Here is a 26,563-nt window from a genome sequence, read left to right as displayed (position 1 = left end):
TACACCCCTGTCTGGTCACGGAGGGGATAGTCCATCGTAGTAACGAGGTTGCCGTGGTGGTCGACACCTACATTCTGGCACACCTCCATAATCGAGGACTAACCCGGTGATATGGTACATACAAAAGGCCATCAATAAACTCGCATCCCATGACTCATCGGTCATCTAGGCAAAACATTTTGCTGCTAAGGAGAACAGACGGGATTCACAGGCATTGTGAAACAGCACGGAGGGAATACGGGAAAGAAGTGAGCTTTCCACGCCTACTGTTTCCCTGTTTCTACCTGGAGGGAGGACAGTCGCATCAGTCAGCACAATATCGTCTGGAGCCTGTGTAAGCCATCTGAGGCAGGTAGATGGGAGAACTCACTTGCTAGCTTCCAAGCCCATTCCGTCTCTACGGCTCTTTCTTGCTCCGCAACAGTTCTCGGACAGCTTTCCTGCTGGTGGAGAACCTCATCTAGGCCAAATGAAGATCTGACAGACGAGCATGACTGAGCCTTCTAAGGGGCGGGACCGCTTTCCCGGTTGTAGCTAACCCTGATGTTAGAAATGTCCAGAACGGATAGATTAATGTTCCGGACTCTTGGAGGATTCGCTAGGGGATGCCTCCGAACCATGGTAGACGGCGGGAATAAGTCGGCTTCTTAGCGGCTGATGGTTAAGAGACGTAGCCTGGTTAGCAAGGATTGCCATCGTAGGAGGTCCGATTGGAAGGCATGATAACGGTCATATTTAGAAAGGTGACTCTGTTGCGTGCGGCAAGGGAGGCCTAGGCGGTATGTACGATCGACAAATCAGGCTAGATGGCAGTCGGTGAGAGCAATAGTTCGTCTCCCTACCACAGCGTTTCACTACCTCGGAATGCGTCACTCTTGCATTTCCTCTCCAGCTTCTCCCTTTCTCCTCGCCTGGTTCTCGGTCATCCTCTTCTCCGTCGTCTTCTTCCCCTCCTCGACCCATCGCTGGTACTCCGCCTCTCCACCATTTTCCAGCTTCAGCTCCACCACCCCTTTCAATATCTCCCCAATAAACCCCACAAAATTATGCCTCCTCAACGCATTTTCCCACTCCCACGCCGTCCTCTTTCTTTTTTGCCTTGCCAGAGCTTCCACATCTCCAATCTCTTGCGCTTTGATCCTTAGATCCCTACACACTGCCATCAGATTAAACCGCACCTCTTCGGGCGGGTAACGACTAATTCGTTTCAGCAGCACAGGGATGATCTTATCTGCGAATTCGTCTGTAGTGCATGGACCATGAGAGATTGGGTATGGCTGTAGACCGTCGAGTTCGTAGAGGATGTTATTCCGAACCGTGTAGCCAATGAAATGGAACACATCCTCCGTCCGCGCAGCGGGGTCTTGTTGGGTCTCATTGGCGAAGGGGCTGCTGCGTGCGAAGCTGTTGTGCGTTTCGCGGATCAGACTAGAATTGGAGAGGGCTTCGCCTAAAAGATCGGAGGGGAAGCCCGTAGTAAAGTCTTTGAAGGAGCGGAGTTCCTGGCCGATGTCAATGGTCGAGGAAGGCTGAAGGGAGGGGTTGGAGGGGTCGTTGTTGAGGATTATGGAAAGGATGGCTTGGGTGCCGCAAGCGTTCTGAATGGTTTGTGCGGCGAAGAAGAAGCCGGCGTCGGAGTCGACAGCGGCAGGATCAAACGTGCCATCTTGTGGGTTGGAGGTCGAGGTAGTCGAGGAACCAATGTATTTGAAGAGGAAGATGACGCCGTAGACTGGACTGTTGTAGTACAAGGTCAACGTCAGCGACTCGGGGATCTCGACTCGACACAATCGCTGGGCGACAGCAAGCTAGGTGGAGAGACACACACGATCACGTTACCTCAGTGCTCGAATACTATCTGAGTCCAGCTGAACCAACTCTTCGAATTGGATATCCTTGACGCCTAGCTGCTCGATGAGGAAGGTAAAAACACCCTGTTCACGGTTGCGCCAAAATTAGAACTTCAGCGGGACGAAGAGCGAAATGGCTTTCTGCTTCCGTGTAGGAAGTCTTGGACTGGCAGCCAGAGGAAGGTTGGGCTTACCTCGTCCGACTCGATAGTGCTCCATCCGCCAGCCGAGGCATCCTCGGACATGGTACTTGGGTAGGTAAAGATAGCGAAGGCAGAATGAAACGTTCCTTGGGTGGTGAATAATAGTGTTTAGTGATGTTTGACTAGTGCCGTGGTGGGAAGGTGAAAATATTCGCGTAGCCAAAAGCAGAAAATGGTTACCAGCGGTCTGGCAAGAGGCCGCGTGCTGCAGATCATTTCTATTAATATGATACCCATCTGTGTCCCCTGACCGCCACGAGACATCTTAGGCTACGGATTCCAACGCCAGAGTTGAGGCTCAGACCCTTTACCATAGCACCTCATCGCCGTCGGCTGGCTACGTAGTACCGTGGTTCGCCTGCCTGCTACCCGAATACGACACTGACTCCAGAACTGAGAGGCGAGAAGAATGATGAGATTCGTATGCATATCATTGTACAGATGAGTTAAAGCAGCGCTACATGATCCTTTTCCCGTCCTCGAGTCTGTCAAAGAGTCGCCAAGGAAATAATTACTCATAGCAACATCATGATGCTCATATCGCACAGCACGCTTGAGGCAGTGCTCCGCCCTCCCCTGGGAAAAATTGCTCGCTCACCGCCATTCGCCTTCGAACCCTTGCAAATTGGTATCTCGAAACAGTGATGAAGATGAGCAGATAATCAAAACCACCCCGGTAGCCGTCTCCGCAACGCCGTAAGGCCTTGACCATCAGTGTGGCATAGCTTGCCTTTGCAAAGAGGAAAGGAGTCAAAACATACTCTTGCCACTCTGCCCTTGGCATACCAAAGGCATGATGGACAAATACACTCACAACGCACACCCATGCTCGCTTGTTGATTAAGGGTACCGTTCCACATGCTTGACCCTAGATCAGTAAATAATGTCACATAATGAAACCTTCTCTGAACCTGGAAAACACTGCCCTCATTCCCGCTGTTTGCCCTTGCCCTTGAGCTCAGTCTCAGCCCGCGGTCCTGATGTATCCCTGGTAGCAAGAAATCTCAGTCGAACGTTCGTCATGCCCACAACTCAGTAGGACTCACGAACCCGGTCTCGATGCCATAGGCCTGAAAAGACGATGTTTCATATCCACTGCTAGGAGGTCGGTGGCTCTCCATTCTCTGTTGACCCGAAGAGTAGCCAGCACTCGACCCGAGAGGCGGCCCACTATAGTTGTACATATAATTGTTATCCTCATATGGCTGTGATGACGCTCTCGGCACGGCGTCAAAATAGCCAGATGACCGTCGTGCTCCAGAACTGCCTGACCCAGAAGTGATATAAGGTGAGCCCTGAGACGGGTGATTGCCCGGGCTTTGCATTGGAGAATGAGCGTAAACCGAACGAGGCATGGCTTCTGGAGAAGATGCAGTCTGTGAGACTGATGCAGGGTAAGGGCTATGCGGAGAGGCTTGATAAGATTGAGGGCGTTGAGCGAGGAAATGTTGCTTTGCTTTGTAGCTCGAGACCGTTCGCAACGGCACATCCATAAGACTTAGTGCGGTAATAACACCAGTCTCTTGTGGATGTGCAGCTCGTCTTGCCAATAAGACACGCTGCATATCCTCGATTGGCATGACAGACATAGAGCCTAAATAAGAACCTCCAATTTCTGGAAACAGAGGATCTAGGGCCAGCGCCACGCCAAAGAAGTGGGAAAGTACTGCCATCGCTCCCAGATCGGACTCTCCCGGTCTAAAGAGTGCTGGTGGCAGCCAGAAAAGCCACTGCCGAAGTTCTTGGAGGCGTTCGAATGCTTCTTCTGGAGCTTGTAATGGAAAATCACGACGCAAGTCTTGCAAGAAAAGGAGCAGCCGAGATGTCAAGTCCGACAGCTCAGCGTTGTTTGCTAATCGTGCTCGTAGATCGTGCAGTGCTGCAGTTGCTTGATCCAGGCGTGCAAGATCTTCTGTTCTTGGTTGTGTCTGAGGGAAACTGGGAGTTACCGGCGTCCGGGCTCCAGCAACGGATCGTTGAGACTCTATATAATTGGCAATCTCGGATTCGTGAATCCAGGGTCTCATGGCGTTCAAAACCTAGCAATGTAAGCAATGCACCGTCGTAGGAGAAGCCTAGAAAGGGCTCACTGTAGAGACGCCTTGCTGTAAGGAAGCCCAACTCCGCCTAAATCAGTTAGCCATGGGGTTACGCTACATCATTAAGCATTCTTTACCATTCAATCGCTTGCCATGACAGGAGCATTGACGCAGCCAGGATTGCTTCAGAGTTGTCCCTAGCAAATGCTCCAATAGCTTCGTGCAAGCCTTTCAGAGCAACGCCTCGATGTTGGTATGCGAGATGTTCTGTTTCTGTGTTTTTGGTCTGCCATGCAAGATGTGATGCTGACAGAGCGAGAACAGCGCTCAGCACAAAGTCGTTTGACAGAGCAATGGCCAAAAATCTGCATGCATGATCAGCACATTAGCAATAAAAGCTCTTGATCCCGGAACAGGTACGCACGCTGGCATCTTTTGAGCCCAAACAGTACAGCCGCTGTAGCCGCGTTGATGCATATCGATGGACAAGCCGGCAATGTGGTGTATCAAGCGAAGGTCAATGCTAGAGAACCGGTGCCAATATGATTTGGAAGTCATGCGAAGTTCAGGGAACGGCGGCTCTCCTGTCATCCGCCAAAGCTCCAGCTCTCGTTCTACCTCCGGCGTCATCTGAAGATCTGGTGACAGGGGGCTTCGCGCAGACTCTTCGACAACAGGAGGTTGATCCATGTAGTCGCAACGGCAGTTGTGTTTTGTACAGTTTCGACTGGTACATATTAGCACCTCGCTCATCCTGAGAGCGGATTTGGCGTACCATTGCGGAAAAGTCTCATCACATCGAATATGTCTCCTTTTACAAGTTTTACAACCCTTTCGAGACTTGGTATGGCTTTTGCGGGGGGGGCCTCCACCTGGACCTGCCATTCCACGAGCTCGAGAGGCTGGATAACAGAGACAAATACCAGGTAGTCCAGAGCAGGACTGCTTCAGTTATCGACAGCAGCTGCGTAGGTGAGATACAGTACAGCGGCAATACCACTTCCTGAACCCTTCAGTGGGATGGATAATCTATAAGGTGGTGAATAAAATGTGCGGCTCTAAGAGTCGACAATCGATACCAACTCCAGCAACCGTCTAGCGACGGTGAGTGTTTTCAAAAGGATGTCAACAACTGAAAAGGTGGAGCAAAATTAGCGCAGATTGACGAGGAAACAGTCTTTATGACCAAGCACAACGGACTGGCGTATCCTGTTGCCACAGGACAGACAAATGCATGCAGTGTGCAGTGAGTCAAATGGTCAGATGCGTAGTCAGAGTCGACGGGCATTGTCGGTGAAGAACCCCATAGGTCTTCTTGAGGTTGAACCCAGAATAGAATAGGTCAAATTCAGCTTCCACGAGCCGGGGGGGAAGGGGAACGGTCTGCTTTTAGCCGTATGCCAAGTGAGTGGTAATGTTGCTGAAAGTGACAGGTGAGGACCGACCACCGGCCCAGAGCTGATGGGACGTGGCGTCGGATTAGTAGGAGTCGAAACCAGGCGGCCAGCAGTTACAGTAGTAGCCATGACATAGCCCTTTCTGTCATAGGACAGTTTGAAGGGTCGAGGCGGGATGAGAAGTGACCAGAGTGGCACTGGTGCTGGCATTGGTGGTTGGTACTACTAGCTGGGCCGAAGGTACTATGGAAAGGCGCCAGGCGATAGGATTCAGGACCAAGTGAGCCTTGCGCACTCGTGTGAACAGCTTGTTGATCCGGTTTAGTGCAGCGCGGAGTGAATATCTGCTCTCCCATACTCTACGTGTATTGGGGCATTCTGAGGTTTCCAATTAACTGTACTTACTACTAGGCAGGGTATTGATCTGCGAGGCTAACATGGGGTGAGAGGTGGGCCTCCTGCACACCAGCTTCGGTTCAGACCTCAGGGCGTACTTTAGATCCAATTACATGCCGCTCACATTCTAGGTAGCGTGTGCGCATGGATGTGGGGCGACTCTTTGATGGAACCTAACTCTCTTTGTTAGTGGTCAGATACCCCATCACCGATCGCATTGGATCACATTCGATGATACCATGGTAGTACTTATGAGTTATGGCAATTGAGGGGTTGGAACAACCTTAACGACACTCCTTCCACCTACTGCCTACCAACCTTGCTAAGTACAGTACTACGTACTTTTAGTTGTGGAGCTTGTGACGGGAATTGCAGCCTAAGCCCAGCGAAATCCAACGCCAACTCGGAGGAATTGCTATTGTAAGAGTGCTTGGAGGAGACCTGTAACGTTGCTGATATTAGACCCAGCCGCATCCGACTGCACCACGTCCGTCATGCCGGGTCAAAAGCATGGACGAAAGCCATGTGACCCCGCCCCTCAAGAGGAAGCGGTAACAAGCATGTACAAACTTACCCAGCATATTTTTACCCATCTCAACATCGGCGCGAAATTCAAGGCTGTGAGATTTAGATTTCTTCTCTCAGGGCCCTCCCCCCGGAATGTGGCTGGTCTAACATAGGTTGGTGCGCCCCGGTAACCAAGGTTTGCAAACGCGGGATGTGCCGGGATGCTCAATATGAGGAGCTTAATAATCAGCATATCAGCTGCCAGTTCTTATTTTTCCTGCGTTCAACTCGGATGTCAGCAGTCCGCCTTGAGGTAGGACGGGGAAGGACTTGGGTGACAGGAGTCGACAAACACTTACGGGAAGCTTTGTTTTAGAGGCCTGTCTACTATAGTACGTAATTTATCACTAAGTCCCCACATACACAACTGTGTTCTCGGTAACTAGTCCTTTGAGGCTCTGGGCAGGTCGATGCACGTCCGACCACATCATCGCATGGGACATTCGGCTATTTGGCGAATGAATTAAGAGTGTGAGAGTGTGAAGTCCAGCGCTAGGGACTAGCCTAAATTAGGTTCTGTTTGGTAGCCTTCATGGGTGGGTCTGACAGGAGCACTCTAATTCTATAGATAGACCGGAGGCCCACTATAAGGGGCCTGCATATGCAAAGTAACCAAAGTCGGGGTAGATGACGCTGTGTTTAGATATGCTAGAAGATTATGTGGCCGTCGTTAAATGCGCCTAGGGCACTAGATGGATAGCGGAGATGAATTTACCGTGAAAAGGAGGATAGAGAAGTTCCCAGCCCCCTTGTTGCCCCCCAGCTTCCGAAACCCCCGTGCACAAATTATTCCTTATAATTTATTACCGTCATAACTGATTCATAAGGGCCACAAATGTTGCTTTTCGGTCCTGAACATGGGTTAAATAGGCATCAAGCTCGTCGTCCTCCTCAATCAAATAGGATATTTCCTGGCCTCCAGCACCTTTCTCAATCCCATCGACCCGCACTATAGAGGCATTAGGCCACTTGGACGCCAATAATGATCGAAGCTCTGCCACGGTCCGCGAGCTTAGCGCACCCAACCACACCTTTGATGTTTGGTATACCTGAGATCTTGGGTGAGGCCGTAAATAGACCGCAACTGGAGCCTCTGCACTGGTAGTTTGTATTGTTGGGATATAATTGGATAACGTAGCGGGAGAACGTTGCTGGTTAGCAGCAAACGATGGATCGTTAGCTGCTTGCAATAGAGACGGATCAATCTGCGTATCGCTGATGCTGGAGGCAGTAATGGGAGTGCTTGCCAGGGCTCTGGAGGCGAGGGCACTAATCCCATTACCAAGACTATTGCTCCGTTTGGCTGATGCTTTATTGGTTGTCTTCTTGGCAGAAGGATGTTCGGTTGACAACGCGAGCTGGTCACGATCTTTCTTGGTAGGATCTCGTTTTGTCTGGTCATCCCTCAAGCGTTTCATAACGTCTCGACAAAGTACCTCCACTGCTTTCACTTTATTGGGGTGATCAGGATCGGCGTCACCAGGAGCTAAGATTCCTAACAGGAGTGGTTGACCTTGCATCCATTCCTCTTTCAGCTCGTTCCAATGCTCATCACCAGCCTCTAGTTTGCTTGTGAAATGATCTGCCTTGAGCCTGCTGTAGAAAGCATTCCGGACCTGCCGACTTTGTTCAGGGTTGATGCCTAGGGCATTCTTTGCTTCAGCAATAGTCATACGACGCTCCATCGTACGCATCCGTTTGGTGACGTCTGTGCAGATGACATCCAAAGCAAGCGCTTTCGCATCTAGTTGGGTATTTTCAGTCCAGAAGACCTTTTGGAGGTGCGCATTCTCCTGGATCAATCGATCTTTTGCCTGCTGCCACTTATCAGGCCCAGCTATGGTCTTCTTAATGATCTCGGAATCATTGCAGATTCGTTGAAAGTGGTCTCGAACCCTCCGGTACATGGCGTTGTCAAGGCTGAGAAACACTTTACTCTCGTCCAATGTGGTTTCTGACGGAAATCGAGGAGGGCCCGGGGGGTCAGCGGGCATTCCGGCCCAACCCCGAGTGCGACGTCGTCTCTTCTTCTCCTGCCATCTTTGATCACTCTCGGCTTGCAATTTGTCGAATCTTTCCTTCCTCTTCGCCAGAACCTGTGATGACAGTGCTGGAACCATGGCAGCCGGTTCGGTGGCAAGAGCTACCTGATCCTGAGATAGTGAGATGTCTGGGGCAGTTTCGGAAATAGCCTGTGTTGCACCAGGAGCTTCTATTGTGCCTGCTGCTTTCATGCCGTTTGCAACTCGCAATAGCCATCGATTTTTGGCCCGAACTCGCATCAACTCGCGCTCTTTGATCTCATAGCCTTCTTCATTAAGTATCCTCAGCATATCTCGTTGCGTCGTATTCTTCTCCCATAATTCCTTCACCCTGGCCACAAGATCAATGTTGCGATGCGCTGGGTTCTGCTTGCTTGGGAAGCCTGCAGCACATTAATACAGACCTCAGGAGAGACAGAGTTTGCGCAAACCCCAGCGTCTGAATTGAGTCTGGAAAGCTCGTTTCGAGGGAGCAAATGAATACGCCTCTCGCATGTATTGCATGATCTCTTCCAGAGCCTGCAACTAGTGAGACCAACACCAACATGTATACTTTTTGGCTTACCTTTCGCTCCTTGATGTACATCTGGTAACAGACATCGCGATAGTCCTGCCAGTCATAAACCTTGAGATTGTCAAAACTATCAGTGCTAGATGCTATTGGAAGACGTGGGATAGGCCTACCATTGTGACAAATCCTGGTTGTGTTATGAGATGGGCACCGTAGATTATGCTCGCATCGCTTGACGTAGACGGTGGGCTGAGGATAGAGTTGTGAAGTGCAGATAGCCGCCAAGGCGCTACGTTTCGGCTCAAGATTTTCCGTGCTTGCGCCCGGAACATGTATGTATTAGGAAATGCTCCCTGTAAGTGATATTGTTGCTCAAGAATCCCCCATTTGTGGTAAACATGCAATCGTCTCGTGGCGAGATGGTCAAGGGTATCTCAATTAAGCAAAGCTTTACATACTCAGTAGTGAAAGGCCGCATGGCTAACTCCGTTATTTTTAGACGACTTTTCTTCCCAGTTTTGCCAGACGCCTTTCCCATGTTCTTTCTGCCACCCGCCTTTATTATTATTTTTTTGGCTGTCTCTCAAGTATCATGGACATAAAAATTGAAGAACATACTGAGCAGAACTTAAAGACTACTAGAGCTAATGACAGCGAAAGTGTTCCTCGACGGAGCTTTAGAGACCATGTATTACGATTTGGCTACTCGACAAGCTCCCCTACTAAGCAGCTCTCTCAAGACAATCCAGTCTTGCCTCCGGCACAGCCAACATCTCCGGTACTCAAGCGCAAAAGATCACAAGCATTGCCGCGAAAGGTGGCCTCCCACCTCGATCCTGCTGAAAGCTCCATTCAAGAAGCCAAGAGCGCCACTCCCAAACGCAAATCAACACCTCGCAGCAGAAAGGCCTCTTCAGCCTCCGCATCACCCGCCTCTCCTGGCACCCCAATAATTTCCAAACTTCACGACACTCTCCGTCCAAACCTCACTCTCGTCCTGATAGGTCTCAACCCGGGCATCATGACTGCCAACACCGGCCACCCATATTCCCACCCGTCGAATGGATTCTGGAAGATCCTCTACTCAAGCGGCATCACACCTATCCAGCATCGTCCACAAGACCACCGTCTCCTACCCGACCTCTACGGCATCGGCAACACCAACATCTGTGCGCGCCCCTCCCGGTTGGGAAGCGAGCTGACTAAAGCGGAACTCGCCGAAGGTGCCAAGATCCTAGATGACAAGATAGCTACATATCGCCCTGAAGCAGCTTGTATATCTGGCAAAGGGGTTTGGGAAGCTATATGGATTTACAAGACAGGACGGAAGAAGATGCCTAAGGATGGGGAGGGCGCGTTTCAATATGGATGGCAGGACGACAGGCTACGGTTGGGCAGGACAGTGGATGCGAAAAGTGGAGAGGTGGTTTGGGAAGGGGCGATGACATTCGTGGCGCCGAGCACGAGCGGACTGAATGCAGGGATGAGACCGGCGGAGAAGGAGGAGGCATGGAGACCGATTGGGGAGTGGATGAGGAAGAAGCGAGAGCAGAGAGGGATGAAGCTCGAGACCGTAAAGACGGAGCAGAAGATGACAAATGGCGTTGCTATGGCCACCAAGGACCTCGACCCTTTTGTTTGATGATGAGCCTACATTTGGAGGCCGAGAAGTGCCAAAAAAAAATTATTCGGGCAGTATCGAACCCCAGCCGAGAATATGAATTTGGATGATTCAATGTTATCTGCTTTGAGGGCTGGATCTCAAAAATGCATCGACATGCAAAACCACTGCGGGTATCTTAACCACCTGCTTCGTATTCTGACCACACCTATATCATTGGGGTGCTTTGTCAACCTGACGAACGTTTTACCCTTTCCCCCCATTCTCGTCACAGATGATCTCTGTATGAGGGCCGGCGCTGGTTGCTTTACCCAGCATCAGAATTGTGCGGTGACTTTATGTGCACGTTCGAAGGCCGATGATGGCGGCTCTTTCTGTTCAAGGGGCCCAGTGGTAAACTCTCTGACTAATATCGCTTTCTCGTGGGCTCTGGTGTAGGACTCTTGCTCATACTCCTCTCATCCCTGCCCCTCTCCTTCAACCATTTCTTAGTAGCTAACTCCAGCTCTCGGTCTAACTCCGGACTCGGTTCCTTCCTATGTATGAAGTTGCAGAATCCGCCCCTGACGCACCCCTCTCCACTATTCAGCCGACAGCAGGCTTCTCGAAAGTCTGTTACTGGCGACAGCTCGCAGTATATAGGTCGAGCGGCGTACCACCGCGAATTGAGCGCATCGCAGGCTTGCTGTGCAGAGTCTTCGTATTTGAATCGCGCATAGACGTTCCCGATGAGATCTGGCAAAGCGCACCAGGTTAGCAATCATCCTAATAAATGATATATAGTGCAGTTTCTTAAGGGGTAGCTTACGATCGTTATTATTATCGCAAACAACAACCTCCTCAATCTCTCCGTATTTGCACATCTCGCACCAAAAGTCCTCGTAAAATGCATCGAAGTGGTTCTGTAGTTGAGAAGCGTTCATCTTGTTCTTCGGATCGTAAGCGGGATTTTGGTAGAGGTTTGGTAGGAGAATGGTTTGAGAATAAGATGGTTTGACATGTTTGCGCGAACAGCGGTCGCCATGTCGGCAGGCACCGATTTTGTAGTAGAATGAGCAGTTGACCTACAAGTAGTGTGATTAGTGAGTTTCTCGACGAAGTTGGATACTGAGCGCATTGCTTACCTTGTCCTGTTCTGTACCGAAGATGGACGCGAGGTAATTCGCCATGTTGGAGAAGCTGCTTGGAGGTCGATTGGTAAAAGCGATTTGGCAAGACGCTGGTGGAGATAGTTGTGTCTGCTGCCAAAGTCTTGCTGTAGTGGCTGCGGCTTTGGATTCAAGAAGCGACAGTAGAGTAAGATTCGCGTGCAAGAGACAGCAGGACCGAGGATGATGTCTTGGCGATATGACTTGCTTACCAAAGTTGACTCAACTAACTTATTCTGAAGTAGTTAGTGCATGATAGAAAGCATCTTCTCGAATCGGAATCAGTCATTAAACCGCCTTCTGTAGCTCTCTTGCACCATGCTTTACTCCTGCAACACATGCTTCTCCACTCCTCATCACTCACCATCTTTCGGTGGGGAAATCTCCCTACTACCTCTCTGGATAATTTATCCTTCATTGCCTCCGTATGTTAATTCTCAAACTTATAGTAAGATGCTGGAGTCCACTCAGACTGTTAATGCTGGTTTAGCACTTGAGCCTCAAGGTTAGATATGGAGTGCGGTGTTGTAATGTTGCCCGTACCCATAGGAAAAATCTGCGAATTTTGTTGATTAGTTTGGACACTACAAAACGGTGCTGATAATAAACGCTGCTTGCTTGTTTGTTTCCATTAGTTGTTTCTCTCTTTCTACTCATCCTTTGTATGCGGGTTGTTAGAACTTTCCAAATACTTCCTGAACATCTTCCGATGAGCATCTTCCATGCATGAGAGAGGCTGTCAGACTGTGAAGATGACCTTATCTGAGACTGTTCCAGGCAGTTCTTGTGCTCCGTCTGGGTGTGATGGTACGTAAACGTGTCAGCAAGAAAATGCCCTTCCATCAGACTGACATAGTTGTTTCTGAGTTAGCAGTACAGCCGAATACAGCTGAACTTTTACAGTATGGCAGTGGGAAGCGGGGACATTCTCCCAGCACCAAGAAGCGACTCGCTGAGAGCAACGCCCGGTACTATGAGCTACAAAAGCAGTGTGGTAAAGAACTCAAAGAAATGATCCCGAAAGCAATTTTGGTAAAGGCCGAGGCTCATCCAGGGTCAAAGCGTGAGCTGCTGCATACCATGAATGCATTAAAGCTCTATATCACAGGCTTGTTAGAGGACAAGAAGCGGCTACAAGAGCAAATCATGCAAAGCTCTCACTCCATGAACATTAGAAAAAGCTGCGATAAGGAAGTTGAGATTGCACCAGGTTTACGGTCGCTCTGGCCTCGCCCAGCACAGCAGAGTGGCATCAAGGTTGGAAATGATGACAAAGCAACTGCGGGCGCAACTGCTGTGATGGATGTGTCTGATCTGGGCCGCGAGGAGGGCAAAGTCATAGGTCGATTGCCAGAGGTCAACCATGCGGATGGAACATTGCCTGAAACGCCCACTCCAGAGATCTCTCCTTATGATTCGCTCCTTCGTCAGGCAGTTGAGAAGTTGATTGCCTTGACTAAAGAACGTGCTATGGGAAGTCAGGGTGTTCTTGACAACAAGCAGATTGACAGACTGAATATCGTTCATGACTGCATTGTCGAGATGGTGGAAGATATGGGCAGAGAATAAGAATGGTTCAGGCATGAACAGTGTGGGCGCGAACAGTTGAAAGATCAAGGACAGGCTACGTGGACAGGAGGCCACAACATGGGACCTTCGCGCAGATGGTGGAAGCTATTGCCAGGAGAAATTGGTAGTGGTTGGGCAACACCTCATGACAGTTGCACCGGGGTTTGCGGTTCCAAAAATGAGTTGGGGGGTCATTGGAGGTGTGGATTATTGTTGCTTTTGCAAGACTATTCGCCAAAAGCCCAGAGATTGTGTGGCCTCTTTATCAAAAGAAGTGGGTAGAGAGCTCTTTGGCTTTCACCCAATCACACGTCACTCTGCTTCCCTCCTTGCGCTTCCATCATCCACTTATTCTCCGTAGACATTCAACGCTTCCAAGTCTACTCTCCACCACCCTTTCGATACCATGGCGCCCGGTCAGTGGGACTCAGATCATGATAAAAACCTTCTACTCCTCTTACTTGGCCCCGAAACTGGAGTATCTCGAGTGCGGTTCGACGAGGTGGCTGCAAAGATGACCAACGGAGTCTCTGGTAATGCCTGTCGGTAAGTCTTGCAATGTCTATTTTGTTGATATGTGTGATCTCTGTCCTCTGCTTGGGTACTCTCCTTGGACTCATGGAATTGCGACTTCCGAACTTTCATCTTGCTTGCCCAAGAGTCACTGGCCAGTGCATCTTCCTTACCAGTGGCCTCGGAACATTCTACTTCGCCCACAGTTTGGTGGACAGACAGCCACCAGAGGATTCCGTCCATCCTTGTATCTAACAAAGGAGCGGTCTCCGGCGCTTTCGAGCGATCAGGATCGGTGGGAGATAAGAGACAATTGAGGGACTGTCTGGCACATTTGATCCCCAAGTCCATACTTTCCATTCGGCGAATTTTCCCGGGATCGACCATACTCAGCCCTGATTACACACCTACTTTCTCTCTATCAGAGGACTTGAACCTAAGCCTCTGGCCATCACTGAAGGCATCATCCAAACCCCATATCCCGATCCTCTCTTACGACATCAAACATGGCTCCATTCTGGACCGATGAGCGCGATAAAACCCTCCTACTTCTCATGCTTGGTCCAGACAGAATTATTACTCGGGCGCAGGCGGCAGAGATAGCGCAGATGATGGGGGCGCCAGCTGCAGGTGACACTATCCGGTATGTGGTTCTCGGTGACACTGGAGACTGTACCCTTTCTGCCAGAACAGTCTGGTCTCGCCTGGTCCTTTGCTTCGTTCCTCACTCGATATTATCGGGGCTACTTTGACTTCCCTCTTACAAATTTCGAGAGTTCGCATCACCCAGCACTTCTACACATCTCAAACCCAGCAACCTCGCCATGCCTCTCTTTGTATGGGACGATGCTCGAGACCGACGCTTTCTACTGCATCTTCTTGACACAACCGCATCTTTCTCCCAAGCTCGGTTTGCCGAGATTGCACAAGAATTGGGCGCTCCGCCATCAGGAGACACGTGCCAGTAGGTTCTGGATTAACTACGTGTCGCCTGTGTTCTACATCTGTCTGCAAGTCTATAAAGCCACCGGCCTCTGATATACTCTTCACTTGTCCTGGAGCTCCCATCAACCCAACCACTTCCCTGCTTCTGCTCATTTTGGCTACACCACTACCTTGCGACTTCTGTCGTTTGTCCAAAGATTCGACTGAACTCATCATGCCTGGTCCTTGGGATCACGAAACCGACCGAAAGCTGCTACCTTGCCTGGTGGATCCCAACCTCAAACCCAAATGGGCCGACGTCGCAACAGACATGGGCTCAGGCTTCACTAGCGAGTCCGTTCGGTATGTCTTCTGGAAGGTTGTCGAATGATTGTTTTGTTTCCTCAAGCGGCTTTTCTACATTTTGCTTGACTTACACTGCAATATTTCTTTTGCTCTTGTTCAGTTTCAACCCTTCCTCTTCCCACCACCGCATCACATCACTTGCTACCTTAGCATCCTCCACATACACAAAAAGGCCATTATCTCTTCCCCAGCTACAACTCCAGCGCCAACACAATGCCTCTCACCTGGACACCAGAGAGCCAGCGCGATCTCCTACTTGTCGCCATCAGCCAAGGCAATGTTCAGCCAGGCCAAGCACTATGGAACGCCATGATTCAAGCCTTGGGTAATGGAGTTACAGATCGAGCTGTGAGGCACTTTCAAATCCCTGCCCGCAATTCAGAACACCGCAGCCGATCTCATTCCCCTTACCTTCACTCCACTATCACATTTCGTTTTCCCATTTCAAAAGTTCTCTACACCCATGCACTTATAAAAGTCAAATCTTTCCATATCGCACTCGTCTTTTATCGCACAAAATGTCTTTCAGCTGGAACAGCGACTCCGACCGAACAATCCTCCTCCTCGCCATGGGAAAGACAGTAAGTTTCCACAAAGCCAGCCCATTCTGTGCTGAGGTTGCTTCATTTCTCGGAGGCGGTGTTACCCCAAATGCCGTTAGGTACATCATCTTGCGGTGTTCTTGGACTTTGTTTCTGCCCATGCTTGATTTTCATTTTCTCACTTCCACTTTACTTCTGCTTGCACATATCATCGCATCACTCCACTACCACCATCACACATCACCTCTTCGTCCTTCCATATATCAACCACCACCTTCGCGATGCCTCCCAAAGGTAGCAAGCACATCGCATACAAATGGTCGCCCGAATCAGAGCGACTGATCCTCCTCAGCGTGCTGAAAGGAGCTGAGTTCCAAGCCACCAGACCCTTCTTCAACCAAGTCGCCGAGAAAATTGGAGGTGGCGTCACTGCGGAAGCAGTTAGGTATCTCTCGCTTCCCGGATCTATCACAGGCCTGGCCCCATCTGGAAAACATCCACTAATGATCTTTCCTACCTCGAAAAATCTGGCTGTTTTGGTTCATCCTATTTGTTTCCTACCTTACTTTACTTTCAGAAGTCTTGCTAACCGATCTTTTTTCTTCCTGATAACAGTCAACGCTTCTACAAGCTGAAGAAAGAGTCCGAAGCTCTCACCGCCGGAACCGCCACTGCCACTGCCACTGCCAACAACGGCACTACCGCCTCCGCTCCCACCCCAGCTACACCCACTCCCAAGAAATCCCGAGCTGCACCCGGCACCTCTGCTCGCAAACGTAGGAACGGCGCCACGAATGGAGATGGAAATGGCAACGATGGCGACAACGCCGACGAATCACCTACCAAGAAAACCAAGACCGCTACCTCCGCCAAGAAGAAGAAGGTGGCAGCTACTGAAGCGGCGGCTGTTGCTGCTGCTGAGGAAGGTGCAGATGGTGAAGATGAGATGGTAAAAGTCGAGAATGACGATGGGAGGAGCGACATCACCGTCAAGGCGGAGGCGGAGGAGATTGCAGATGCGAATGTTGCTGGTGATGATGACTGAGATGAACGGAGGCCGAAAGGGCTAGGGCACTGCGGACGGGTCAATGAGTCTTCAAAAAATCGTTTCAATCATGGCTTCCGGATACGTGATGGGAAAAGGGACTTGATCATTCTGCACCACTGGTCGGATCTGGAGTTGGAGGGATTGGTCTTACTACAGCGCAGACATCGAAAATCAGTCTCGCCCTACCTACCTACTTGCTTGCTCGTTTTGCTCGTTTTGCTTTGGGGATCGCATCGGATCGGGACAGGACAGAACTTTTGCTGGATAGGATGGACGGTGCAACCGGCATGGTTTTCACATACTCATGCATCATGAGGCGAGGAGACAGACACGAACACGGTACACTCATCCCAGTAGTCAGTCACTCAGTCTTCAGATTCGATTATCCTACTAGTCAGCTAGCTAGCTAGTACTACTAGTAACTACTACACTACACTACACGGATTGCGCTCTGCTCGAGAGCTAGATTGCCCGCTCTCCCTCCCCAAACCCAACAAGTCTTAAGATTAGTTTGCCTAAACCCGGATGATCCAGTCGTAGTCGTGTGAGATATGACTTGTCCCCTTCAAGATCGGCTGGTATTCAGCAGCCTACGTTCCCTATGTGGCCCAAGTCATGGGCACTCGGACAAACCAAGCCCGAAGGTCAGGTGTTGTGCGTCCTGAACGGGATTGTGAAATGCTTGGTGATAAATTGAGAACTGCTGCTGCTACGCTCACGAAGGAGAGAGATCCACTCAATGCGTACGGAGCTCTCTAACGGCTAAGTGCATATATTGGATGGGATGGAATTGGAATCAACGGGTAGCTGCACCTCGCCAAGATCTCAAAAATCTGGAGTCTTTAATCGTTATTGTATTAGACAAGCCGGCGTGGGTGTGACCACATGTAACCCGTCAGCGTCACTTTTTTTTGGCATCTGATGGAGACTCGTGGAATTAGATGTTCCGTTCTTTGGATAGAGAGGTTTTTACAAGCTCGGAAAGTGTCACTGGTCCACTCACTATATTGTATGATGACCCCTGTTGGAAAACTCTTCTTGTGGGTTCTTCGTGACTCAGGCATTGTGTCCATCAAATCAAATCAAATGCTTGGCAAATCAGACCCAAATCAATGCTTTCGTCAAAGCAAATCGGCCTCCGTAGATTTGACGAATTGGTCAAACTAAAGTCTTGACAGAAAAGTCTCTTATTTTGAAATATTTGAGTATATATTTCGACGGGAGAATAATAGGCTTGGCGGGATCTAGATGAGAATTCAGGTAAATCCCTAGAAATATATTGCTTACTGAGGTTTGACTCGATTGGACAATTCAGTTCAACAAAGCAAATCACGGTTCTTGATTGAATGATCAAAGCAAATCAGGGCCTCAATTTACTTTTTTTGATTTGATGGATACCTGTTCGTGAGCTGGCAATAACGCGGGTAGAAAATCACCTACCATATGTTGTGTATTTTCATCTAGTCAGCTATCATCGAGACATGGTCAACCGCTGCTGCGGCCGCTTGTCGTCGCAGCCGTACTACTGATATGTTCTTTTAGCCGCCGAGATTTGGGCAATGCTGCAGCACTCGGAAAGTTGGGGTCTCCATTTTGGGGGTTGGGGGAGCCATTCAATACCTACAGTCGATGAGTGTTGGAAAGACCAATCCTCATTGATAAAACGTCTATCGAAAGCAGGAGGATCAGGAGCACTGCGTTGTATGAGTTTCTCACTTTTCGGGCCTCAGACAGAGCGGCGTTTCATGCGTGCGGCAAGCTCGTATGTCTGGTGCCGCGACGCCATGTCGAGGGCTCTACTTGACGGTCGAGCAGGCCGAGACGACGATAAGGAGTGGTGATGTTGCAGACTGTGCTGGGACATTATTAGCACTTTAGGAAGCACAGGGCTCCACAATATACTTTGAGATGCGGATTAAAGAAACAAACCGAGCAACGAGCTACTCCATTTCGGAGTGGACATTATGCAATGCAGGAGCATCGTGCTCCTGGACTATTCTCCCTTCGGTCAGAATCCTCCATGTAAAACTTCTCTGCCGAACCACATGTTCATGAAATACTCGGTGTGGTATTGCTTTTCGTAAAAGGTCTTGCAAACGAGATAGCCCTCCTCTGTGCCTTTCAGAAAAGAAAGACTCCTGCAATGCTCCGGGTAAATACCAGCCCGAGCACTCCCAATCGATGATGGCATAATATGCCCGTCTTTGACCATTATGTTGTGAAAGGCAAGATCATCATGAGTGAAGACGATCCGATGATTGGACTTGTGCACACCGGATACATTTCTCGACCTGACACTGGGACTTCGGGGTGTAACTGCGTAAGCTGCCATTCGTTGAACTCCTGTTCTGACCGAAACGATCATCCGATAGCAGATGAGAACTGTCGCCGAGCAATGGCAGGGCCGCCATTCACGGATCCAATCAATGTACCTTCAGGGACAAATATTCGTCGGAGCTGGCCCACGTAGTCTTGCAGTTTTTTCGTGATGGTGGACTTGTCCTCCGCAGACAGACTGTCTCAGACGTCCTTCAGTAATACACCATCTATGTGTTCCATGACGAGATAATTTGTTCCATCCCCATTGTAAGCATTTAGAATCTCAGGAACTGGAATTGTGGTATTGTCGCGAACGAATAAGTACCATGCCTCTGCTTCGGTCCAAAAAACCTTGGATCCATACTTGACGACGGTATCCACGCCCACCTTCACCACCTTTGGAGACATACTCTCAGCCCAAAAGAAGCCGTTGGAAATCTTATCCTCGGGTATCCTGGGCCGATTGAAGTTGCGCAGTCTGAGTGGCTGATTGGGATGATTTAAGGCTGAAGCTTTGTCATGTGATTTTCGTTCTTGCGTTCGCTCACGTACAGCATTTGACTGAGCTATGGTAGATGTCACTAACACCTCAAGCATAGGAGGAAAGCTAGATACGTGCTCCATGTGGCCCTGGTACCATGGAAGCAGATACCCGCTAGCACAGAAATCAATCCAGACGCCTAGGAGTACGCCGCCCAACACGACACGACTCGACATAAGCAGGTCGGTAACGTCAGAGAGCGAGATTTCCAAGAATAATCGTTGGATAAATAGTCCTATAATCATTGGATGTCCAATGGCAACGAGTCGGGATGACACATCAAGCGAGTGTACTAATATTGAACGTGCCAAATCTTCCAAGTATCCATAAACACCCTGAATCATAAAAATGCACCATTAAGTCGTCACCACAGCCGCAGCAATAATAACAAAGTTAAGGACCCATGAATGGATATTGCTCCAGTTGGCAGCTGCATCTTGGAAATGACAGCCCCGTGTGCCTAGGTAAAGGTACAGTTCCTTCTTACTGCGGGCACATGGTGTCTGAGCGAATCAGTCTTTCAAGGAGTCTTCTGGTCATGCGTGGAACGTGGTTGAAGCGCTTGCAGAAGCTATATAGTTCGAGAGATTACCATGAGACGAATACTAACTAGAGAACATCAGGAACGAGAAGCTCTTGCAACCCGATCGTGTCAAGTAGACGGGCACGAACTGCTGCATCAGAGCTCTTCTGTTGAGAATCTTCTGGGAGTGTCGAAGGTCCTTTCACGTCCGGACGGCCAACAAACTGGACCAGTTCTTCAAAGCCACTCCTTGTGTGAAGATTGAGACAATGTGCTTCCTCGGAATCGACCCGAGCACTATAAACCGTACCAGAAGGGATATATACCAGGGAGCCTGTACCAGCTTTGACGACCCGATCACCCAGCAGAAATGACATGTTCCCGTTCAACACGTAGATCATCTCATCTTTTTCCTTGTAAATACGGGGAGCGATGACTATGCCTGTGCGAAATTTGACCTCCAAGAGACAATAGCAGCCTCCAGTCTGCTTTCCATCCGCTAGTATTGTCCAGTGACCTCCCATGGCCGTGATCTTCTCAAGATTGCTAGCATTTGCAGTGAATGGGAACAGCTTCGCACTTGGCGTCGGCTTAGTGAGCATCTTCGCTGGATCTGGTCTGTCAACAAATGGATTGCCTAGCACGGAGATTTGTCCGTAGTCTGCCGCCAGCTTCTCCGCTAGCCACGGTGAAGGCATCATTTCCTCAATAAGCTCAGGAGGCGGCGGCTTACGCTCTTTCGCGGGATGCGAGATTGCGATGAGAAGCTGTTCAAATCCAGCAGGTAGGTAGAAATTGAGTACATGGGTGTCTGGCTCGTCTACCGTGAAGGAGTGCTCAGTATTGCCGGGAATGGAAACGAACGTGCCGGGAGATCCTGGAAGGCCTTGATGACCTCCAGCGTTGAAAGTACATCTGCCTGAGATAACATAGAGACCCTCGTCTTGCGAATGAGTATGAGTCACCGGACCTCCTCCTCCGCCATCATGAACAATTTGATCTAGAAGCGTAAATGCATTATCAGTCTGAACCCCAGTTGCCATGACCTGCCAGAGGTTTCCGATTTGCCAATAGGCAGGAGAGTCATCGGCATTAGTGACGAAGGGTTTGGCAATCTTGACCATGGTGTATATATGTACTCTTCCTCAGCGACAATTGATTATGGATGATCCTGATCTTAAAGACTTCGAAGAATTGTCTAAACCGTGTAGATGCGTGTTCGTGCGGTATTAATGAGTTATACAAAGATATTCGGGTCTGCAGGTAACGGATGTAGGATCACGAGCCAGCTTATCAGCATTTAGCGAGAAGGTTCATATCCACGTCCGAAGCATGAGCACAGCAGCGGCACACGCGCCGGCGTGGGTCTTTCCGATGTTGGTCGCAAATGGTAACATGACCTGACCAGTGTGCTGGAGGCTAGGAGATGATTGCGCAAATGAAGGTGGTTTCCGTGATCACTTTGCGAAGGACCAACCTGCATCTCTATTGCTTAGCCACATCTGTGTGGGACGTGTCTTTCTACTATTGGTATTGGTATCTCATCAAGACGGTTGATTCTGCAGCAGGTCTCGTTGTCTGCATAGTAAGTAGCAGGACGGACATGCCTAGACTAGTTAGAGTAGCTTTCTGGGGGCCTTTTGACACGAGATATTGAACACGCTTCAAATACAGCTTCGTCTTTTTTTTTGTTTGCTTTCTTCTCCGTTGACTAGGTGTAGAATGCCTGATATGATTCCTATTAGCACCAGTCTAGAATGCGATGTCCTGGCTTGTTAGGGTCGAGGGTGCTAAGGTCGATATTGAAGGATCCTAGCAACTGTTTCCTGACCAAACGTGGGGGACCAAAAAGATTGCGGCCCTCGTAAACTAGCTTCTGTCTAATAGAATGTGTGGGGAGGGTGAATTTCGAGGGTGCTCAAAGTTCATATCTGGCTTGGGCGTGGGCGTTTGGCGTTCGGACAGACTGATGCTCCGCCCCGCCCCGCCAAAGTGTGGTCATGGAATTTTTACACCAAGTTGTTCCATATATGATTAGCGGAGGGGAAAAGTCTGCTGTCACCAGCTGAATGATTTTAGTAGCTTGTTCAAGCATCCAGACCAGACCTCATTCTACAGGCATTGGACATCAGGATGCAGAAACCCTCGCTTACCGCCTTCGTCCATTGCCCCATGTACCGTCTAATCTAGGCCCGCTAAACCGTTTGTGTTACCTCTGCCTTCTCAGGACCTGTGTAGAGCTCTTGCCCAAAAACCCAGTTTGATGGATAAAAATATCATAGAGGGTATCTGGGATACCCAATAAAGAATATCAGGGAATGCTAACAATATCTATCCGAGGATCTGCCGGGCTCTGCTTAGCCAATCAAGTCGTAAAGGCCACTGCCCAGGTCGTATCCAGTATGTCTGCGTAGCGGATTAGACTTACGCTGTCTCTCGAGACGATGCTATGATGGCTCTATAGTCTGGGGAGGTTCTTGAATCTTAATTTTGTGAAGCTTATTGTCCAAGATGAGCCATGTAAGATGAGATCTCTGAATCAGCCAAGATAGGGACGCATCTGGTAAATATATGCTGACATTGCGAAGGCTTTAGGACAAATTGTGGTTCCAGTTATTCAATGAAGCCCTCGATCGCACACGTAGGCAAAGCAGAGCGTGTCCCGCCATGCATTTAGACGGAACCAAAGAGGAGCATGACATTAGCTGTTGTAAAACATCGCCTGGCACTGGCGTCTAGACCTTAATTTTGATGCCCGTCCTATCCAGAAGCAATGCGACGCCAGTAACACACGCTGAATATCCCACTAAGACAGCCATTGCGCCCAATGAGGTCATGTCGAGAGTGTTCAAGCTAAGATTAACCAATCCGGTCATAAGATTTGCAACCAGGAAGACCGCAAGTCCGTTCTTGTTGAAAGCTTGCATGATTACGCTGGCCGACCTGGTGGCCACTGCAGAGGGCAGGGTTCTGTATGCCTCCGGAAAGTATACAGTCTCGATGAGACAGAAGAGCAGTAGCTGTGCGTTGTTGAATGCATTGATCCAAAGTACGTACGGAAGGTTCGCCAGACGCCTAGATACTCTTAGACCAAGCCCAAAATAAGCAGTGCTGAAGGCGAACAGAAGCGACCAACATGCTGATTGAATCACCAGCTTTTGGATCAGGGATTTCCGTGCTTTCCAAGCCAGCTCTTTCGCTGTTACTGGCTTCGTACCTTTTGACTGTTGCGCTCTAATTCCGGGTATGACCGTCATGCCGGTTCCTCTACCAGCAAGGAAGATGGAGAGATAACCAATGAAGGAGAAGACACCTTCTCGATTCTTGGAGAGCAAGTCAGGTCCACGTGGTGAGACGAGAATGTACTGTTTCAGAGTCGTGTTGGACAATACGATCTCATATACCAGCACGAACAGTACGGACAGCATCTCGTAGGAAGGTATAGCGTAGGTAGTGAGGACATCAGCAAGTTCGACAAATGGCGGCAAGAATGCTAGAGTGAAGAAAAAGTTCCAGTGCACACCATACTCTGTCACGTGTTCGGCGTAATCTAATTCTTTGACGGTATACAGACGAATGAGACCAAGAACAAGAAGGGGAATTGAATGCCGGATTGAAGACATTAAACGACTGACGAAGGAACTTGCTGGTCTCTTCGTTGCATCCAACCTGCTTTTCAGGATAGAGCGAGCAGAGACAACTCCGGCTGAGAAGACGAATGAGCCAACTCCAAGATCCATTAATGAAGTTCCCCAGTTTTCTACCTTGGCGAAACGCCTGGGAAACACTCGGAAGTCGACGGCTAGAATAGCGATACAGGTAACGACCATCATGGCACCTCGATAAGTGGTTAAAAAGCCCTGGACAGGCAACGCACTAGACGCCACCAGAGACGGGTTGGGTACATTGCCATTGGCCTTCGTGGAGGATACACTCGATTTTCTTGTTGCTGCCAGTGGCTTTGAGAAAGACGAGATAAGAGCAGCAGGAAGGATTAGAAGTAAACTGAGCAGCGCTGGCGCAGACGAGTATGCTGTCATGGAAAAGAGAATTGCTCCAACATTGAGCAAAAAGTCGGTGAAAAATGCAGCTGGCCCATACGGTGCAAAGAAGTTCCGTCGCGAGTGAAGGGCAGACCAGAGTAAAACAGCTGCCTGGAATGATCAGAAGAGTAGGCAGAAGATGCATAAGAACATACTGGAGCGACCAAAGTAACGCATGTAATTTCTGATAGCGAGCCTCCTGAAAGATTGGCTACAAAGTCTTCTTTTCGTAATTTGTACTCCAGATCCATCTTCGGTAAAAGTCTCTCTAAAACTAGTCTTTCGGTGGCGATGTGTGGTCGATTCTTTGGATCCTTTCACTTAGAAGAAGTCTTCAGCCTCCATTACCTCCTGTCACATTTTCCTCCGGCATGAGCATGTCCAGGATTGTACCCGCAACAAGTCTAACGTGTTCAAGTCGTGCGAACTACTAGGCTTAGTTTGCCGGGAAAAAAAAAACACTTGGCGCGGTTACTTAGGTAATCAAGCTCCTGAGGTACTTATGGATCTTCCGGGGCGTTGGCCGTTAAGATGGGAAACTCTGCTTCTGAGAACTGTCTTGAAGGGTACATATCATATCAGGCTGTCGTGCGTGTGTTGCTATGGAAACTCCTGTAATATTTCCAGCGGTTCCGAGAACCTGTAGCGGCACACCATGCTCAATGACGCTTACAATGTCAGAATGCGGCTAAACAACACCAAATGATCTCGTATTCATGCCACTGTACAGGGAGTGGATATACCCATGTCAGGATACCGAAGAGTATAAACAACAAGGGGCTCTCCGGATTGCCGATCAAACGGGTTGACAGCTCCTGTGTGATACTTTCAGAAGGCAGTTCTTGCCCGGGTCCAGCAAGAAGCGTAGAGGAAATAAACAGCGTGTACCAAGTTCCATCTGTGATACCCTAAGAGATCATGTCTGGACCACCAACGTCAGAATATGCTGGATATGTAGATCCAAACTTCCCAAGTCCTGGTGGTCCAGATGATGCATCGGTCATAATTTATGGGTATGTCCAGAGCAAAGCTTCAAACCGCCTTCTGCTAAACATCACGTTTCAATAGCTACCGACCTTCCCTCGCTCTTGGTATCCTCGGCGCCGTCCTATTCGGTCTGGCCTTCTTCGGCCACTCCTATCGTCTCTTCCAGTACCGAACATGGTATTTCACTCCCGTCATGCTCGGCACAGCTATGGAGGTGGTGGGCTATGCCTTCCGTCTTCTGTCTTCCCAGGTCAATCCGTACTCCGTCATAAACTTCGTTGTACAATACTTCTTCATCGTTATCGCGCCCGTCTTCTTCTCGGCTGCCATCTACACCGTTCTCACAGTTTTCATCAACCGAACAAAGCGCGAGTACGCACCGCTATCTCCGAAATTGATTCTTTGGATCTTCATTTCCTGTGATGTTGTGGCCACGATCACCCAGGTAGCTGGTGCCGCGTTGATCGGGGTTGCAGCGTCGAATGGCAAAGACCCGACCACACCAAACAATATCCTCCTGGCGGGGCTCGCCTTCCAAGTATTTTCATTCCTCGTCTTCTGCGTCTGTCTAGGTATTTGTCTGTATCGTGCTCGCAAGATTGTTCTGTCGTCTTTGAAAGCCTTCACCGCAGCATTATGCGCCGCTACTCTGCTCGTCTACCTCAGGACATGCTTCAGGCTCGCTGAGACAGCAGAGGGCCTAACCAGCGCTCTGGCCACCCATGAGGCCTATTTTGGAAGTCTGGAGTTCGCGCCAATTGTCATCGCCGTATTCATCCTTGCAATCTGGCATCCGGGAAAGTGGCTGCCACGCCATCAAGACTGGAACGAGAACATATGAACGGCGGGGGATTTGGACTTTAACAGCTAAAGGAAAGACGGTACTGAGCGTTGCATGAGTTATTGCACTTTTTGTCTGAATTGAGCTTAGTAGATGCAATGGCGATACTATCCGAATACCAGTCGCCTAGCTAATAAGCTTATTGCACTCTCCCCAAAATTTAGGACTGCTTCATTGCAATTGATCGGAAATCGTATCTGTTGATCTTCTCGTACATAACGTAGAGTACTCCGTATCGGCGGTTGGTAACGTCCCTGCTCCGGTAGCGCACAATGAGGTGTTGCTACCAATGAAACAAATCACAAGAGAGCGAAAATCTGCGTGATATTCACCCACACTGGGCGGTGCAGAGGGCTAGGGCGTTAGCATTGCAGGTTTTGGGATTGCGATCCAGAGCATAAGTAGCACAAACCGATAGTTGAAACGAACAATAGCTGCGGCTGTCGAAAGAGCTCCCTGCCAAGCATCGTTGTTCTGTGCAAGTAAACGATGTAGATTCATTCGCCTGCCCTACAACTCCTAGCGCAGTGACCAACATCGACCGGTGACAAACGTTCTCTTCTTCTTAGCCCT

At 49.5% G+C, this 26,563-nt stretch overlaps 11 protein-coding genes across 11 annotated transcripts; 5 read left to right on the top strand and 6 right to left on the bottom strand.

The window, feature by feature from the left end:
* Positions 1-869: 869 nt before the first annotated feature.
* EPUS_02451 (uncharacterized protein) lies at positions 870-2,095 on the bottom strand (the record flags this gene model as incomplete). Its single annotated transcript, XM_007805356.1, has 3 exons — positions 870-1,737; positions 1,840-1,934; positions 2,045-2,095. 3 exons carry the CDS (start codon positions 2,093-2,095, stop codon positions 870-872), a joined length of 1,014 nt encoding a protein of 337 aa, XP_007803547.1.
* An 885-nt stretch (positions 2,096-2,980) lies between these two features.
* On the bottom strand, positions 2,981-4,782 carry EPUS_02450 (uncharacterized protein; the record flags this gene model as incomplete). The annotated part of the gene is made up of 5 exons (XM_007805355.1): positions 2,981-3,041; positions 3,104-4,092; positions 4,144-4,180; positions 4,230-4,457; positions 4,517-4,782. The coding sequence occupies 5 exons, from the start codon at positions 4,780-4,782 to the stop codon at positions 2,981-2,983; spliced, it is 1,581 nt and encodes a 526-aa protein (XP_007803546.1).
* A 2,479-nt stretch (positions 4,783-7,261) lies between these two features.
* EPUS_02449 (uncharacterized protein) lies at positions 7,262-9,181 on the bottom strand (the record flags this gene model as incomplete). Its single annotated transcript, XM_007805354.1, has 4 exons — positions 7,262-8,877; positions 8,926-9,013; positions 9,060-9,119; positions 9,179-9,181. The coding sequence occupies 4 exons, from the start codon at positions 9,179-9,181 to the stop codon at positions 7,262-7,264; spliced, it is 1,767 nt and encodes a 588-aa protein (XP_007803545.1).
* Positions 9,182-9,597: 416 nt separating this feature from the next.
* EPUS_02448 (uncharacterized protein) lies at positions 9,598-10,647 on the top strand (the record flags this gene model as incomplete). Its single annotated transcript, XM_007805353.1, has 1 exon — positions 9,598-10,647. One exon carries the CDS (start codon positions 9,598-9,600, stop codon positions 10,645-10,647), a length of 1,050 nt encoding a protein of 349 aa, XP_007803544.1.
* A 385-nt stretch (positions 10,648-11,032) lies between these two features.
* EPUS_02447 (uncharacterized protein) lies at positions 11,033-11,795 on the bottom strand (the record flags this gene model as incomplete). Its single annotated transcript, XM_007805352.1, has 3 exons — positions 11,033-11,361; positions 11,435-11,690; positions 11,751-11,795. 3 exons carry the CDS (start codon positions 11,793-11,795, stop codon positions 11,033-11,035), a joined length of 630 nt encoding a protein of 209 aa, XP_007803543.1.
* Positions 11,796-12,526: 731 nt separating this feature from the next.
* EPUS_02446 (uncharacterized protein) lies at positions 12,527-13,343 on the top strand (the record flags this gene model as incomplete). Its single annotated transcript, XM_007805351.1, has 2 exons — positions 12,527-12,581; positions 12,631-13,343. The coding sequence occupies 2 exons, from the start codon at positions 12,527-12,529 to the stop codon at positions 13,341-13,343; spliced, it is 768 nt and encodes a 255-aa protein (XP_007803542.1).
* A 1,019-nt stretch (positions 13,344-14,362) lies between these two features.
* On the top strand, positions 14,363-15,171 carry EPUS_02445 (uncharacterized protein; the record flags this gene model as incomplete). The annotated part of the gene is made up of 3 exons (XM_007805350.1): positions 14,363-14,486; positions 14,545-14,820; positions 14,918-15,171. The coding sequence occupies 3 exons, from the start codon at positions 14,363-14,365 to the stop codon at positions 15,169-15,171; spliced, it is 654 nt and encodes a 217-aa protein (XP_007803541.1).
* A 798-nt stretch (positions 15,172-15,969) lies between these two features.
* On the top strand, positions 15,970-16,733 carry EPUS_02444 (uncharacterized protein; the record flags this gene model as incomplete). The annotated part of the gene is made up of 2 exons (XM_007805349.1): positions 15,970-16,133; positions 16,304-16,733. The coding sequence occupies 2 exons, from the start codon at positions 15,970-15,972 to the stop codon at positions 16,731-16,733; spliced, it is 594 nt and encodes a 197-aa protein (XP_007803540.1).
* Positions 16,734-20,205: 3,472 nt separating this feature from the next.
* Positions 20,206-21,243, bottom strand: EPUS_02443 (uncharacterized protein; the record flags this gene model as incomplete). The annotated part of the gene is made up of 1 exon (XM_007805348.1): positions 20,206-21,243. One exon carries the CDS (start codon positions 21,241-21,243, stop codon positions 20,206-20,208), a length of 1,038 nt encoding a protein of 345 aa, XP_007803539.1.
* Positions 21,244-22,854: 1,611 nt separating this feature from the next.
* On the bottom strand, positions 22,855-24,413 carry EPUS_02442 (GPI-anchored wall transfer protein 1; the record flags this gene model as incomplete). The annotated part of the gene is made up of 2 exons (XM_007805347.1): positions 22,855-24,273; positions 24,318-24,413. 2 exons carry the CDS (start codon positions 24,411-24,413, stop codon positions 22,855-22,857), a joined length of 1,515 nt encoding a protein of 504 aa, XP_007803538.1.
* A 667-nt stretch (positions 24,414-25,080) lies between these two features.
* EPUS_02441 (uncharacterized protein) lies at positions 25,081-25,990 on the top strand (the record flags this gene model as incomplete). Its single annotated transcript, XM_007805346.1, has 2 exons — positions 25,081-25,175; positions 25,231-25,990. 2 exons carry the CDS (start codon positions 25,081-25,083, stop codon positions 25,988-25,990), a joined length of 855 nt encoding a protein of 284 aa, XP_007803537.1.
* Between the last annotated feature and the right edge of the window lie 573 nt (positions 25,991-26,563).

The sequence above is a fragment of the Endocarpon pusillum genome (genome assembly GCF_000464535.1).
Source record: "Endocarpon pusillum Z07020 unplaced genomic scaffold scaffold4192, whole genome shotgun sequence".
Classification (NCBI taxonomy): Eukaryota; Fungi; Ascomycota; class Eurotiomycetes; order Verrucariales; family Verrucariaceae; genus Endocarpon; species Endocarpon pusillum.
This window is presented reverse-complemented; position numbering and strand designations above follow the sequence as displayed.